At 46.6% G+C, this 15,549-nt stretch overlaps 1 protein-coding gene across 1 annotated transcript; it reads left to right on the forward strand.

Moving 5' to 3' along the window:
- The first annotated feature begins 7,633 nt into the window (after nt 1-7,633).
- Nucleotides 7,634-14,951, forward strand: XRCC2 (X-ray repair cross complementing 2). The gene is made up of 3 exons (XM_083189043.1): nt 7,634-8,004; nt 10,945-11,026; nt 14,035-14,951. Exons 1-3 carry the CDS (start codon nt 7,966-7,968, stop codon nt 14,757-14,759), a joined length of 846 nt encoding a protein of 281 aa, XP_083045169.1. The 5' UTR covers nt 7,634-7,965; the 3' UTR covers nt 14,760-14,951.
- Nucleotides 14,952-15,549: the final 598 nt, after the last annotated feature.

Here is a 15,549-nt window from a genome sequence, read left to right on the forward strand (position 1 = left end):
CTCCCAGCATTGTACGCCACCCCCTCCCTCCCTGCATCCTCTTCCACCCTGCCACTCTACTCTCACCCCTCGTCACCCCCTTCTCACCCTTCATTACCAACCCCTCTCACCCTGCACCAACCCCCTCTCACCCTGTGTCTCTGATTCTGTTGAATGCGTGGCCTCGTTGGAATAGGCCACACTCCCATACTGATAGTCCACCCCCCTTGCCAGGGCTGCTTCAAGATATTTCCCGGGCTGGTTTTAATTTCCAATCCGCCCCTGGTCCAAGAGCAGAGCATTTTGTCCCTATTATCATGTTGGAGGGTCTGACATTGCCCGTCTGAGATCACTGCACCAAGGCATAGGAAGTTGTCCACTACTACCACTAACCACCTCGATCATATATTAAAGTTCTCAGTAGGGATGAGCGGGTTCAGATTTCAGAGATCCGAACCCGCTCCTTCCCCCACCCCAAACAGCTTGTGTTTTCCGGCAAGACTCAGATCCCAGATCGAGGCAAAACCTCATCATCCCACTGTCGCATTCTTCTGGGTTTTGGATTTTATATAAGTCCCCGCTGATTGACGCCATCTTCACTCTGGCATTGGAGAGGGTAGTGGACGGACATATGTCTGTCTGCTGGTAGCATGGGGCGAGTGCTGCTGTCTCTGCTGTATTTAAGTCCAGTGGTGCCGCTGAATATATAAGTCCAGTGGTGCTTCTGTATACAAAAGTCCAGTGGTGCCGCTGAATATATAAGTCCAGTAATGCTTATGTATACATAAGTCCAGTGGTGCTGCTGTATATATAAGTCCAGTGGTGCTGCTGAATATATAAGTCCAGTGGTGCTGCTGTATACATACTGTAAGCAGGGCCGGCTCTACCATTAGGCAGCTGCCTAGGGCGCCAGGATCTGGGGGGCGCCATAAAGTCTGCCTATCAAAAAATGAAGGATGTCTATGAGGATCCTTGTTGTACTTAATGTAGGTGGCTGCAGTGGAACTTCTAAGACCTCACCTCAATACTTTCCCTTGAGCTATACTTCCCTACTTTGCTGCACCCTCCTCCTTGCACTCTGTTGTGGGTGGCAAAGGTAGGCCTCCAGGGAAAGCAGGGGACTTGCCCACCTTCCCGGGGAGCTGGGAGGACCACCTGCCATTCCGGTAATGTTAGGCAAGTATGCCTTAAGGGGTTGGAAATTGGGTATTGGTGACAGTATGGGGGGGGGGGAGTAGGTTGACATTTTGCCTAGGATGCTGATAAGTCTTGCACTGGCCCTGACTGTAAGTCCAGTGGTGCTGCTGTATATATAAGTCCAGTGATGCTTCTGTATACATAAGTTCAGTGGTGCTGCTGTATATATAAGTCCAGTGGTGCTGCTGCATATATAACTCCAGTGGTGCTGCTGTATACATACTGTAAGTCCAGTGGTGCTGCTGTATATATAAGTCTAGTGGTGCTGCTGTATATATAAGTCCAGTGATGCTTCTGTATACATAAGTCCAGTGGTGCTGCTGTATATATAAGTCCAGTGGTGCCGCTGAATATATAAGTCCATTGATGCTTCTGTATACATAAGTCCAGTGGTGCTGCTGTATATATAAGTCCAGTGGTGCTGCTGTATATATAAGTCCAGTGGTGCTGCTGAATATATAAGTCCAGTGGTGCTGCTGTATACATAAGTCCAGTGGTGCTGCTGTATATATATATATATATATAAAAAAACACCTGTACTGTACAAGAGGGAAAAAAAACAATGCATTTCTTCTTAGTGTGCCTTCATCAAAGGGGATGATGTATGTGTCTGCATTAAATCTGTGTATTTTAAACCTTGATATACCCCCATTGTGGTGATTTTATGGGACTAATAAGGTTACTTATATAGACTGTATTATATGATAATGCACCCAGCGGCGTAACTAGATTTTCTGCGCCCCCCTGCCGACAATGCAGGAGGCGCCCCCCGGTAAAAAAAAACGGAGCGGAGCCGGGGTACGGCGGGGGGGGGGGGGGGGGGGAGGTTGTGTTTCTGTGTGTGTTTGTGTGTATGTGTGTGTGTGTGTGTTACCTCTGGCTGGCGTGGCCGCATCCGTCTGCGCCGGGTCCCAGGCAGCTCTCCCGTAACTGCTGCTAATGAAAAAGTGACACTTGGAAAATGGCTGCCCTTATACTGCAGACGAAAAACTGTCTGCGGTATGGGGGCAACCATTTTCCAAGTGTTACCTTTTTGTATTAGAACAGCGCTGCGGCTGCCGGGACTCGGGTGAGCTGGGACCCGGTGCACTGCAAATAAAACCACCGGCGCCGCGGCAGAAGGCAAACAGTGAGTAACTATCGTCCCGCAGCCCCCCCGGCGCCCACATACCCTCAGCGCCTCCCCGCCACCGCGGGGGCTGCGGGACGATAGTTATGCCACTGACTGCACCTCTCTTTTTAAACAGTACAAACTAGGTTATATTTATGGTTTTCATCTTTTATGAATCATTTATGTGGTGGTCTTGGGACCGAAGATACCTATTTCAGATAAGTTGTATTTCTATGTACCCCTTTGCTTCACCTTGGTGTGTCATAACACCCCTAGCACATTAGTAGACGCTCCCCTCTTCCTTTCTTTTAAAATTGTTCTCTGGTGTGTACTCCTGCACTCCATTTTACTGCATGAGGAGCTGTCACTCACATACTACAGTGAGTAGTGTTTTAACAACATCATTTTTTTTATTTTTGCCCCATTTGTCACCTCACATTTTATATTGTGCATTATATTTATGTACCAGTCAAATGATCAGTGGCGTAACTAGGGCTCTGCAGCACTAACGGTGGTAGGGGGAGCAGGCACCACCAGGGCGCAGGGTCACGGCACTCTCATGGAGCAGGAGGCAAGAGTGTGAGCTGGAGCAGCCAATCAGGATACAGGGACATTAGTCCTGACTAGGTCTTGCAGTGACAGATGACCAGGAAGTGTCATGCGCTGCCCATAGAGGAGAATAGCGCCAAGGCCGGTGTGGAGGGCCTGCAGGCATGTGCAGCAGGATGCCGGGCTGCTGGGACCGAATGCCGCAGACGCAACAGCGGGACTAGAGATGGGGCATCAGATGACAGTCAGCTTAACAGAGCACCACAGGTAACGTTATGTGTGGCTGAGGAGCGCTGACAACCTGCATTTTGTGACACTTGGCTACTGCACTCATACGAGTACAATTAATAATATTAGCACTGAATACAGTATGTTAATATTTCATTTTTATTTTGAATGTGCCGAATTTTGAAAACTACTATCCAAATGAAATATCAGCACACATTTCTTAGGACATTAATATTAACATTACGTTATTGTGTTGCATATGGTAAATGCACTATGATTGACACTTAAAATTAGTACTATAAACACATTACTCTGTATCGAAATTTTATGAAAACTCTTCTTTGCTTATTTCTCTCAGATCTTTTGTGCACAGGAGATAAAACATGTCAGGTATACAATAAACATATATTTCTTTATCTTATTTGAATTGCAAGCAAAACTTTATTTAATATACACAGGGTCGGATTTTCCACAAGGCAAACTAGGCGCTCACTGGGGCCCAGCGGGCCTCAAATTGCCTTTGGATGGGCCACACAATACTGCATACTACAACATACTACATTAACCCTGTGCCCAGTACTGTATACAACCATGACCATCTGCCTATTATTATATATAGCCTTGTATCCATTAATCCTGTTTGCACTACCGTATAGCCATTTGGAGAACAGATGGTGTTATAGTTAGCATTATTGTCTCACAGCACTGAGGTCATATAGTGTGAGATTTAATAGGATGGGAGATTCAGAAAGTGAGAGATTTGATAAGAAATCATTTTTTTTTAAAGCGGCAATCATTTACACTGTTTGATTTTGTAGTGTAAACGATTGCCGCTTTTAAAAAAAAACAACTGGAGATTTCTCACCAAATCAGTCACTTCTTGAATCTCTCATCCTGATATATCTCACCCGTAATTTCCACCATATCCATAATTGTGTGTACTCTCGCCCCCCGTGCGTAAGTATAAAATATACTGGTAGGTTAATTTGTTCCAGTGAAAAAATGAACCCTAAGCTGAAAGTGTGTGCAAGTGCGGAGTGCAGAGCCCCTACCATCCTATTCAAGCCGGAAAATGCCATCTTTCCGACAAGAAGGCAGTTTCGACTCCAATTAAATATATACCCATTAGCGGCCAAATCTGAATTAGACCCTATATCTCAGGACCCATTAATGCACGCACACTATTTGGGTTCTGTGCATGCGCAAAGTGGCGATAATCGGGAGTAGGACCATCCTGACCTGAGTGCCATGTATTTTATTCCAATTTTCACAATGCAGCTAAACATTTCATAATAACACTAGTAAGCAAAAGCTTTGAAAGCTAATCTGCTACCTTCGGTATATGTGCATGTGTGAGAAAGAGATGTAGTTTCACTCTCTGCCAGCAGATGGCAGTGTTTCAGAGACTCCTGGACACTAGACATACATATATATATTTATATAGATGATTTAGTTGTATTTTATATACTTTATAGTGTGTGTGGTATCTTTCATTCACCAACAAACTGTGGCATATATACTGACTGCATCAAAGCTGCCAAAATTACAGTGAAAATGGTGCTGTGATCATTTTCCTGGAGATTTGCGCAGTAATTAGTTACTGGGAACATGGAGCACCATGTTTCAGGAGACCTGAGCATGTGCAGTAGAAACCATTAGAAACCATTCCTGCCTACAAATACTTTATATATTCTTTCTAAATTGTGTTTGTTCTACCTGTAGGAAACAGTGCCTCCACTTTGCAGCCATGGTTCCTCATTCATATTTCACATTCAGGACCATGGACCATTTTTATTAATTTATTCAACAGGAGCATCATGCTGGCATCACAACATAATTGGATTATTTTACAGTTTTCATACCATTGCTACTAATTAATGGCTACTGGTAGATCGGGGGGGGGGGGGGGGGGTTGTGGCGATTACTCCCATCAGCACACAGTGCCTGCTAGCACTCTTTTCCACAAGCAATGCACTTGATTCATCCAGACTGTGGCAGACTTTACATTCCATCTAAAATCCTCAAGGCTAAGCAGTACTTAACAAGCAGTCTGAGAGTCCTACACCAGATTGTATGTGTGATAGGGGCACGAGGCATATATGTGTTATGCGGGGCCCATGATAAGAGGGGATATGTGCGATAGGGGCACAGGAGGGATATATGTGATGGGGCACAGGAGGCTGAGGGTGACCGTGCTATGGGGCTCATTCTAATTGCTTTGCTCCCCCGTGCGTTCCCGTTTTTTATTGCGCATGCGTATAATGGTTTATGCGCATGTGCAGGTTCCCTGTATGAATGGCTATGGAGACTTGCATGGGCATTCCCATTTGAATATCTGTGGCCGTAAGCCCGCAAATATAAATCAGTCTCCACTGACTTATACAGTATTTGCGAGCCCTTGAGAAACCAATCTATGGTCGTGACCATCGAATGAGTTCTCCACCAGCAGGCACATGAGAGGGGAAATGGCATGTAGTCTCCGTGGTGGCGTCATAAAGATTCGGTAAGTTGTGAGCGTAGACTCAGGGCCTACGTACAGGGCCGGTGTAAGGATTCTCAGCACCCTAGGCAAAACTTCAATCTACTGCCCCCCTTCATACTGCCACAAATAACCACTTTCCAAACCCTTAAGGCATACTATTCTGGAATGGCAGGGATTCCCAAAAATCAGGTGGTCCACCATGCCCCCTGGGGAGGTGGGAAAGTCCCCTGCTTTCCCTAGAGGCCCCCTGCACCCTCTAATTTACCACCCACAACAGAGTACAAGGAAAAAGCTTGGGAAGTATGCCTCAAGGAAATTTATGGAGGTGAGGTCTTAGAAGTTCCACAGCCACCACCTGCATTAAGTACAACAAGACATTCTTGATCTTTTGATAGACAGACATGGTGGCGCCCCCCTGATCCTGGCGCCCTCTGCAGCTGCCTAAAGGTAGAGCCGGCTCTGCCTATGTACAATGTAAGGACTCACTGTTATACACAGCAAAGATCTAACAGCACATCTCTTTAGGTGGACTAGACCACACCATAACGTTGTGATGGCTCCTGTGGGCAGGGCCGTTTCTAGAGGCGGACAAGCCGTGCAGCTGTCCGGGGCATATATGTGTGGCACTGTGGAGGCATATGTGTGGCACTGTGGGGGCATATCTGCCACTGTGGGGGCATATTAGTAAACGGCATCAGTTGTGTGGCAGAGGCGCGTTGGGGATAATGTGTAATAGGCATTAGGTTGTGGGGAGTATTGTGTAATTGTCATCACAGTGTGCGACATAAATTGTAATTGTCATCATGGTGTGCGGCGTAATATGTAATTGTCATCACAGTGTGCGGCGTAATGTGTAATTGGCATCACGGATAAAAAGTGTATAATGATTTAAGTAGCCTGTCATTGTTTGGCCTTGATCTGTGAGGCGTACTAGGTAACTGTGTGCGCCTTTATATTTTTATGTCACTGTGTGGCCTTCAGCCCGCCAACTTAAGTGCGGGAGGACAATGACAATTCCTGCGGTAACCAATGTCTGGACATGCAGGTTGCAAAAGTGAGATGTAAGGTAATTGTTTTCCTGCGAGACCACGCCCCTTATTTTAAGCCACACCCCTTTTTAAAATAAACCATGCCCCCCCTATTTCGGCGCGCATGCAATTTCTTCTATTTCATGTTATGTATTGGGGGGGGGGGGGTTTCCGCATTTTTATTTCTTTGCCCTGGGAGCTAAATTGTCTAGAAATTGCCCTGCCTGTGGGTGTCTTTATTCTTTTCTGGGTGGCAGCTTCACTTAAAATAATTAGCAGTTCTGTAAAAATACCAGATGTGCAGCCATCGATGGTGAGCAACCATCAAATGATTCGTCCCCTGTGCAGGAGCATGGGATCAGATGTGCACGCGTACATATCAGCTAGCAGCATAGCTAGAGGATTTGGGCACCGGAGTTTGTGTGGGTTTGGCCGGGAGGTGTTCCTTCCATCTCCCTCTCCCTCTCCCTCTCTCTCTCTCTCACACCGTAGTGGCCATTGCACATGATGCATCACATTATGCTACACATAATTCCCTTTGTGACAGAGGGCACCAAACTGTCTACTTACAGCACTGGTGTGTACAGCACATGCTGGGAGCGCTGTGTGTGTGTGTGTGAGAGAGAGAGAGAGAGAGAGAGAGAGAGAGAGAGAGAGAGAGAGAGTGTGTGTGTGTGAGAGAGAGAGAGGGAGAGTGTGTGTGTTTGTGCAGCATGCTGGCCGCTGTTTGTGTGTACGTGTAGAGTGCTGCTGGCAGCGGTGCAGCAGGCAGCCAGAAGCCTCAGTTACGACACACCCAGCCCCGCCAGAATCAGCACGCCCCCTCTGTCATTGTAACCCCGCCCCTTCTGTCAGGCACCCCGGTCGAGAAGAATGCGCTGTCAAATTCAACGTCATCTGTCATGGTACAGCTCCGTCATTATGCCACACCCGCAGTGCCCCCGCCTCCTATATGCTACAGGCTGAGCGGAAGTCCCGCCCTCCATCATCCAACAAGGCCATGGCAAACAACGCCTGGCGCGTGACAGGCACACAGGCAGCCGCTCTCTGCGTCACATGTTTGGCCCCGCCCCTACCAGCCTTATACCCTGGACGCCGAGTGATGTCTGTCTCAGGGGCTCACAGGACCCCGCACACAACTCGTGTTACGCGAGCGGGAATGAGGGGCGGTGATACACCCGAGCCCTACAGCCGGGTGACCAGCGGGGTTATGTAGACCAAGTTTGAGACTCACTGATCTATGTGGCCCCGCCTCTTGGGGACCTAAACTCCGCCCACAACAATAACTAGCTTACTTTCCGGGAAGTTCGGTAACAGCAGGCAGCGTACGGAGCGTAGTCTCGCGAGATTCGCGGCCGGTTCTTTAAGGCAGGGTCTCCGCTTATGTTACCATGAGTGATGGCTTGCAAAAGTCGGAGTCCGGCACCCAGGTAATCGGCCTAGTACCCCGGACACTCCCAGCGCACCAGCCCGGTCACTGCCTGCATTCACTTGCTGTATAGAGAGCGTTCACCATGCGGGCACAGGGGGCGCTCCTCTCAGTGCTGTGGGGGTCACAGCCAGGGAGGGCTGTGGGGAGCTCAATGCTGTGAGATGCTTCGTGACAGGCATAAGCTTTGTAGTAAAAGATTGACTTGAGTTTTTACAGTACTTGTGTAGTTTCACGGCGGTAGCTTACGCTACATTTGAAGCTACTTGTTAGCGTAGCCCAACAGCAACCTTGTGTAGTTTCAGGGCGGCAGCCTAAGCTACGTTATCGGCGTAGGCTGCCGCCGTGAAACTAAACAAGCAACTACCGTACTGTTGCCGGGAACTGCATCTCTGTTTCCGGCATCCCTGGCAAGCCTAGTGAGTGCCTCTCACACAGTGCGGGCGCCCGCATGATCCACTCTCCGGCAGAGAGGGGATCATGCGGGCGCCGGCGGAGAGGCGCTCCATCTGAGACGCAGGAGCGTCTGAGTAACTATTGCGGCCAGGTACAGCAACCCAGCCGACAGGGTTAGGGGTCCGGTAAGACGTGCGTCTCCTGCACAAAGAGGGGGTGCGGACACAAGTGCGTCTGATGCACAATAAAGGAGGCATTTGCCAGAGCTCCATTTTACATACTGGCAAATGCCTCCATTTGAAACCCTCACTATCCACGCCAGCCCTAAGCGTGGTGAGCGGACGTGTTACGCGTCCTCCCAACCTTTTCATACCCCCACTATCCACGTCGGCGTGGAGTTGATTCTATAAAGTGGGGGAGCGCAGCGAGCCACCGAAGCGTGGTGAGGGGACACGGAATACGGTACTTGTGAGTTATCTGGGCGTCCGATTTTGGATCCGATATCGTATGCGATATCGTATGCGATATCGCATGCAAATCGCATGCAAATCGTAAATACAAAATCGGGAGCCTCACAAGTACCAATTTGCTATTCATTTCATTACCCCACTATCCCCAAAGTGTGTCTATCAACGTGAACCCGAAGCGTGGCGAGCGCAGCGAGCCCGCGAGGGGCGGCGGTACGCGTCCTCCGACCTTTTCATGCCCTACTATCCACTAGGGCGTGGAGTGAGAATAGAATAGTGTGGCGAGCGCAGCGAGCCACCGAGCCCGAAGCGTGGCGAGCGCAGCGAGCCCCGCGAGGGGACGCGGACACCTTCACAGGTATCCGCGTGCCCTTGCGGGCTTCACAGGTGTCCGCGTCCCCTCGCGGGGCTCGCTGCGCTCGCCACGCTTCGGGCTCGGTGGCTCGCTGCGCTCGCCACACTATTCTATTCTCACTCCACGCCCTAGTGGATAGTAGGGCATGAAAAGGTCGGAGGACGCGTACCGCCGCCCCTCGCGGGCTCGCTGCGCTCGCCACGCTTCGGGTTCACGTTGATAGACACACTTTGGGGATAGTGGGGTAATGAAATGAATAGCAAATCTGATGCAAATCGCATGCTAAATCGCATGTAAATCGCATGTAAATCGCAAATCGGATCCGATATCGTATGCGATATCGTATGCGATATCGCATGCAAATCGCATGCAAATCGTAAGTACAAAATCGGACGCCCGGATAACTCACAAGTACCCGGAATACATATAAAGTAATCCACGTGCGCTCGCCAAGCTTCAGGTTCAGTGGCTGGCTGTGATTGCCACACTTTATAAAATCAACTCCACGCCGACGTGGATAGTGGAGGTATGAAAAGGTCGGGAGGACGTGTAACGTGTCCCCTCGCGGGCTCGCCACGCTTCGGGCTGATGTGGATACTGGGGGTGTTTCAGGAACACATTCACACCTGTCATGACAGGCAGGTTAAAATGGTCAATGGTTCCCACATAATGTAATAAGCGCAGACTGACTACGCTAACTACGTAAGAACCGGCTGCCACAAATGGGCAGGGACGCCTGACTGACTACTTGTGTAGTTTCACGGCGGCAGCTTAAGCTACGCTGTTAGCGTAGCCCAACAGCTGCGGCAGCGGGGAACACTACGCTGAACCTGACATGACGCTGACTATGCTGCCCGCGGGAACACTACGCTGATTCTGACAGGGACGCTACGCTAACTACGTAACTGCCGCCGTGTAACTACACAAGTACCGCTTTTACACTTTTTTTTTTGTGTGTGTGTGTGTGTGTGTGTGTGTCAATGTCGACACCTGTTGACCTGGACCCCAAATGTACACTCGCCATGCTTCGGCACACTTTTCATAATTGTTGTCCACGTAGATGGTAAAGTATGAAAAAGTTAAAAAAAAGTGAAAAACTCATATCAACATTTTCCTGTGTCTCCCTTGATGCCCCCAAACACTAGTACAATTTTTGCCTTTTTCATCCGAGTCCGATGCATCGAGCCAAGAAATCGGATGAAAAGTGTTTGATATCCAATCAGGTGCACTATAGCGAGCCGGAGACTATAGCTTTGTCAGATCTGGCAGGCTGGGATTGCAATACGGTATATCATATGCAGCCCTGCAGGGCAGTCAAAGGGAGAGTTTTTCCATATTGGAGTTGTCACATAAGTGTGTGGAAAGCTTTTTTCATGTTGAACTTTTGACCCTGTCAACCTATTACACGTTGCTCTTTTGGTGTCGACTTATTAACTGTAGACACTAGATCTGTAAACCAGAACCAAAGTGGGTATTCATTCAGCCACAGTCTGGACCCCCATCAAGGGTTGATTGTACAGATTTGGGTTTCCTTCAGTCTATATACCTGTCATATAATATAAAATATTGAAGTACAACGTGTTTACTAAGATACTTGTTTAGTTTATGTATTTCTGAGCATGGTGTGTTTATTAATGTTTTATCCCGTATACATGTGTGCTAATAAGCTGTGACCAAAGGTAATTTCATACATGTTGCTTATGCATACATTAATCTTTCTCAGCTGCTTGCTAGACTGGATGGACGCACTTCCCTGAAAGATCTGGAGCCTTTGCTTTTTGCCAGCGAAGATTGTCCAGTTCATGGTAAATGCTTACAAATATGTTTTAATGTTAAATGTTATTCGCATTTTCTAATTTACCATTGACTTCATTGTAAAATGAACTTGGTTGCTTCCGATTAATATTGCATGTACACTTATGATATCTTTTGGTGCCCTCAAGACCAGGTGGCAATTATTGGGATTCTAAAGTATGATATACATGATCGTCATCGATGGGTTCCCCATTATTGGTTTAACCATTGATGGCTTTGTCTGGGCAGTGATGGTTCGGGATTTTTGGAGCGCATACACAGTACTGAATGCAGTTTTCCTTCAGAGCACTACAATCAATGGTAAAGGAGGAAACTGTTGGTCATTATCGTTACTTAGTCATACTTGGCGGCCATTTTTAGTTTCAAATTGGACATAGGTGCTGACTCGGACAGCCTCTTGGCAGCTGGGAATTGGACTGCATGTGATAATTCACATGCAAAAGGACCACATGCGATCCTTCCACCCAGGTAACTCCTGGGTGGCGCAAAGGGGATGGGCTGCGACTTCTCCAGTGGAGAAGTCACAGTTGTGTATGGAGGACTTTAATTAGAATGTTGGGGATAATTATTATTACTGTAATGGTTATTGAGGACTTACTGTAGGATACTGTGTGGCAGTGTTAATTGATAATAATGATTATTGGGTAGAGTATCACTAGTAATGAAGACCTGTTGATAAGGGGATTAGAAATGAGGAGGAAGCAGAAGGTGGACAATGATGTGGGGGTAAATGGGGTTAAGAAGTGAGCATAGAAAACTTTATAGAGAAGGGTTATGGTGTGTCTTAAAGGCGTACATCATAGCCAGTCCTTCAGTGGTTGTGAGCACTTCATTAACCCAACATTCATTTAGCGTATACAGTACTTCTTGGTGTGTGTGTTTTTTTTTTTTTTTTTTTTTAGCATTTGGTTTTCGGTTTCCTGAACTTTATTTATTTTCAATTTCCAGTTCTATAATTTCCCATTCAATTGCTTGTTACTGTGCAGTATCTCACTGATACCACTTTCACACTGACACATGTTTCCCATGTTATTGCACATGAACGCGCAACAACCCGGGAAACTGGTCAGTGTAAAAGGGTCCTGAACAGTTATCCCAGCGTTCCGGTACTTCCTGCTGCTCCACGGGAGGTTTCTGTCCTCCCTGAGCTCGCCTTAGGACACCTGCTTTACAGTTTGACAGGTGTACTGCCCCAGTCAAACTCCCAACCTGCCACTGTCCCCAGAGTGGGTCCCAGGACCAGCGTTCTGGCATTTCAACTCGGGTCTTGACCAGGGTTGCACCCTGAACTCACGCAAGTCAAGGAGCAGTGCGACCCAGGTCCCGTTCACTGCACTGTAAAGGCACCGCTGGGAGATGCTGTCATCTCCCAGCTCCAACCAGCCCCGCCTTCCGATTACGTCACCCGCCGGGTCATGCAGCTAGTGTGAAAGTGCTTGCAAGACGGGTCGCACTTGGGATTTTGTGAAAGGGGGATTAATGGAAATTAGAGTCATTTTACCTTTTTTTCGTGAGGGAATGGTATTGATCCAGCCTTTGGGATGCAGCGGTCAGAATACTGACATCGGCATCCCGATTGTCAGGATCCCTACAGCTCATTGGTAACTATACTAAACCTCAACCCACCCTACCTGCAACCTAACCTTCCCTCTAGTGCCTAAACTTAACACCTTCTGCAGCCTACCCTCTCCCAGGCATACTTGCGATCCAGATGGCCAGTGTTGGTATTCCAGAGTCAGTTTTCCAACGACCATTATGCTAACCACATCCCTTCCTGGGCTTTTGCTACATTTGTATCCAATGTCTAGAACAGGGTTGTATATATTTCTATTCCTTTACATCGACTGTTAGCAGTTTGCTTCCCTTAGAAGGTGGATGATGTATGTGAATTGAGGCATGTGGCTATGGCTTTCATTGATTTAGAAATCCAGATTGTTGCTATAAAAATACTTGTCCCTAAATATGTTTTGAAAGACAATCAAGAAGGCTGGATTTACAATCCAAAGTTAATACTTAAAATATTAGTTTTAGGAATAGAGAATATTATATAATGAGAATAATACATTTAGATAATGAAGTTGGAATATACTGTTAGTCATAAGAGGCATGTAAAGTATGTTCTTTCTATTTTTGATTCTATTTATTCTCTGTTTTTGGAAGTTCTACAATGTTATAGTGCTGCTTGTGATAAATATTTATAAATGTATATATATATGAAGTTGCTGATAATTATTGAATGTCAATTAAAAATATAGTTATTGAAATATAAGAATATACAGAAAACAATATTACAAAATAGAAATGATGAAAGGATGATGTGTGAACAGCAACCCATACTGGAAACTAAAGGATGACATGGTAAAAAGCATTTGGAAAGAAAAAAAATTCTATATATTATTTGATCAATCGCTTATTTTATCTTGTCTTATACAGCTGTGTGTTTTGTATACTTTTTTTTTAATTTTTTTTATTTTTTAACTACCGTATTTATCGGCGTATAACACGCACTTTTTTCCCCCTGAAAACAGGGGGAAAAGATGGGTGCGTGTTATACGCCGATATGCGTGCTATACGGCGGTAATTTCACCCGACGGTACCTGTAATGCCAGTGCTGTTATGCGCGCAGTCATCCGGCGCCTACTAAGCGCGTGTTCTCGTGCTGCTGCTGCGAGGACCCGACGGTGAGCAGCAGCAGCACGCTTAAAGCTCCTCCCTGCACAGTGACTCCTTCCTCCCTGGCTACAGCAGCGTCATCAACCTTCCCAAGCGCTGGCTGTAGCCTGGAGGAGGAGAAGGATAACTGTGCTGCCCTGCTAGTATCTATTAAAATCCAGTATGTTAATAAATGCTGTATGCTAATAAACACTGTAATAACACTGTAATAAACCTGGGGGGTAACTTTTTTTCCTGAGATTTCCCTTTTAAAATGAAGGTGCGTGTTATACGCCGATAAATACGGTATGTAACTGGCTTTTTTTTAAATCCTTTTCTTGAACAGGTGATATAATTGAATTTCATGGTCCTGAAGGCACCGGTAAAACGGAAATGTTTTGCCACGTCATCTCTCGGTGTATCTTGCCTAAATCAGAAGGTGGTCTGCAAGTGGAGGTGATCTATGTGGACACAGATTATCATTTTGATATGCTTCGACTGGTTACTATCCTTGAACACAGATTGTCCCAGAGCAATGAGGAGATGGTGAAGCAGTGTCTGAGCAGATTCTTCCTGGTCCACTGCAGTAGTAGTGTCCAGCTGCTCCTCACACTGTACTCCCTAGAAAACATGTTCTGCACTCACCCATCCTTGTGCCTGCTAATCATAGATAGCCTGTCTTCATTCTACTGGATTGACAGGAATAATGGAGGCGAAAGCATTTCCAAGCAAGAGTCCACAATAAGAAAATGCATTGAACTTCTTGAGAAGCTTGTCAAGGAATACAAGCTGGTACTTTTTGCTTCAACACAAACAATAATGCAGAAGAGTTACAGCGGTGGTGGCGAAGTACCTTCTCATTCAGCAAAACTGACTAGCCCAGCCATAGACTTTAAACCCTATCTGTGTAAATTGTGGCAGAACATCACAGTGTCTAGAATATTTTTTTCAAAAGAAACACTACAGACGAACAGTGTCCAGACATTTTCCATTACATCCTGTCACCTGAAGGGCAACAGTGTCATCAGGCGCTCCTTCATGATAGCTGAATCGGGAGTACAATTTATATGACGGTCTTCTGAATGTGCCGCATTGACTGGAAGATATTTCGATGTTTATGGACTGTTTTAAATTCACAGTATCTGTGACTTGTAACTTTTGGTAGCATGGCTACATTGTAGGTAGTTTTAAAAGAACGCATTAAATTTTGATCAAATTGATTTCATCCATTACATTTTCTTATTAAAATGTACTTTTACTTCATGTTTTTCTTCTTCAGTTGTTGTAAAGCTGAAATGTTTTCTGAATTAATGGGAGACCCTCTATGAAAATAGATAACCTATATAATAAAAGGCAAACACTGCTCGCCTTTATGGGGGAGTTAAAATGATTTACGTGCCAACGGCAACTAAATGGCCCCCATCAGAGTTAGTCAAGTGTTGGTCTCTGATAAGCCGGGAACTAGCACATGAATAACCAATGGCTGCTGCTGCCCGTAGGCTGTAGCACCGGCAGCACATTGCAAATGGGGGGTTGCGTTACCCAAGGGATTGGCAGTGCAATGTGTTTCACAGTCACCACTGCACCCAGGACTCTTCAATATGCTCCACTTTTCCTGCCTTTGTGGCATAGGCAATCTGAGGAAATGCCTAGGGTCATTCAAGCGTAGGGCTGGCTCAGCCTCAACAGCAGGCAGAGGCATAGACGCTTGTAAGTTGGTCCGGTCACAGGGCCCCTCTCCTAGGCTGATGTTGCCTGCTACTGACCTTCTGCAGCATGATAGGGTGTGGTTTAATTGGGTGTGACCATGGGGGGGTCTGATTAGGCCACACCCCAGCTTTGCCTTGGCCTAAGCGTTCTG

The sequence above is a fragment of the Crinia signifera genome, chromosome 5, assembly GCF_055691185.1.
Source record: "Crinia signifera chromosome 5, ASM5569118v1, whole genome shotgun sequence".
NCBI lineage: Eukaryota > Metazoa > Chordata > Amphibia > Anura > Myobatrachidae > Crinia > Crinia signifera.

Bases quoted from the DNA above. Each gene is read 5' to 3' on its own strand.
- XRCC2 (XM_083189043.1), top strand. From the start codon at position 7,966: ATGAGTGATGGCTTGCAAAAGTCGGAGTCCGGCACCCAG. The intron at 8,005-10,944 runs GTAATCGGCCTA...AATCTTTCTCAG, and splicing joins AGTCGGAGTCCGGCACCCAG to CTGCTTGCTAGACTGGATGG. The intron at 11,027-14,034 runs GTAAATGCTTAC...TTTCTTGAACAG, and splicing joins CGAAGATTGTCCAGTTCATG to GTGATATAATTGAATTTCAT.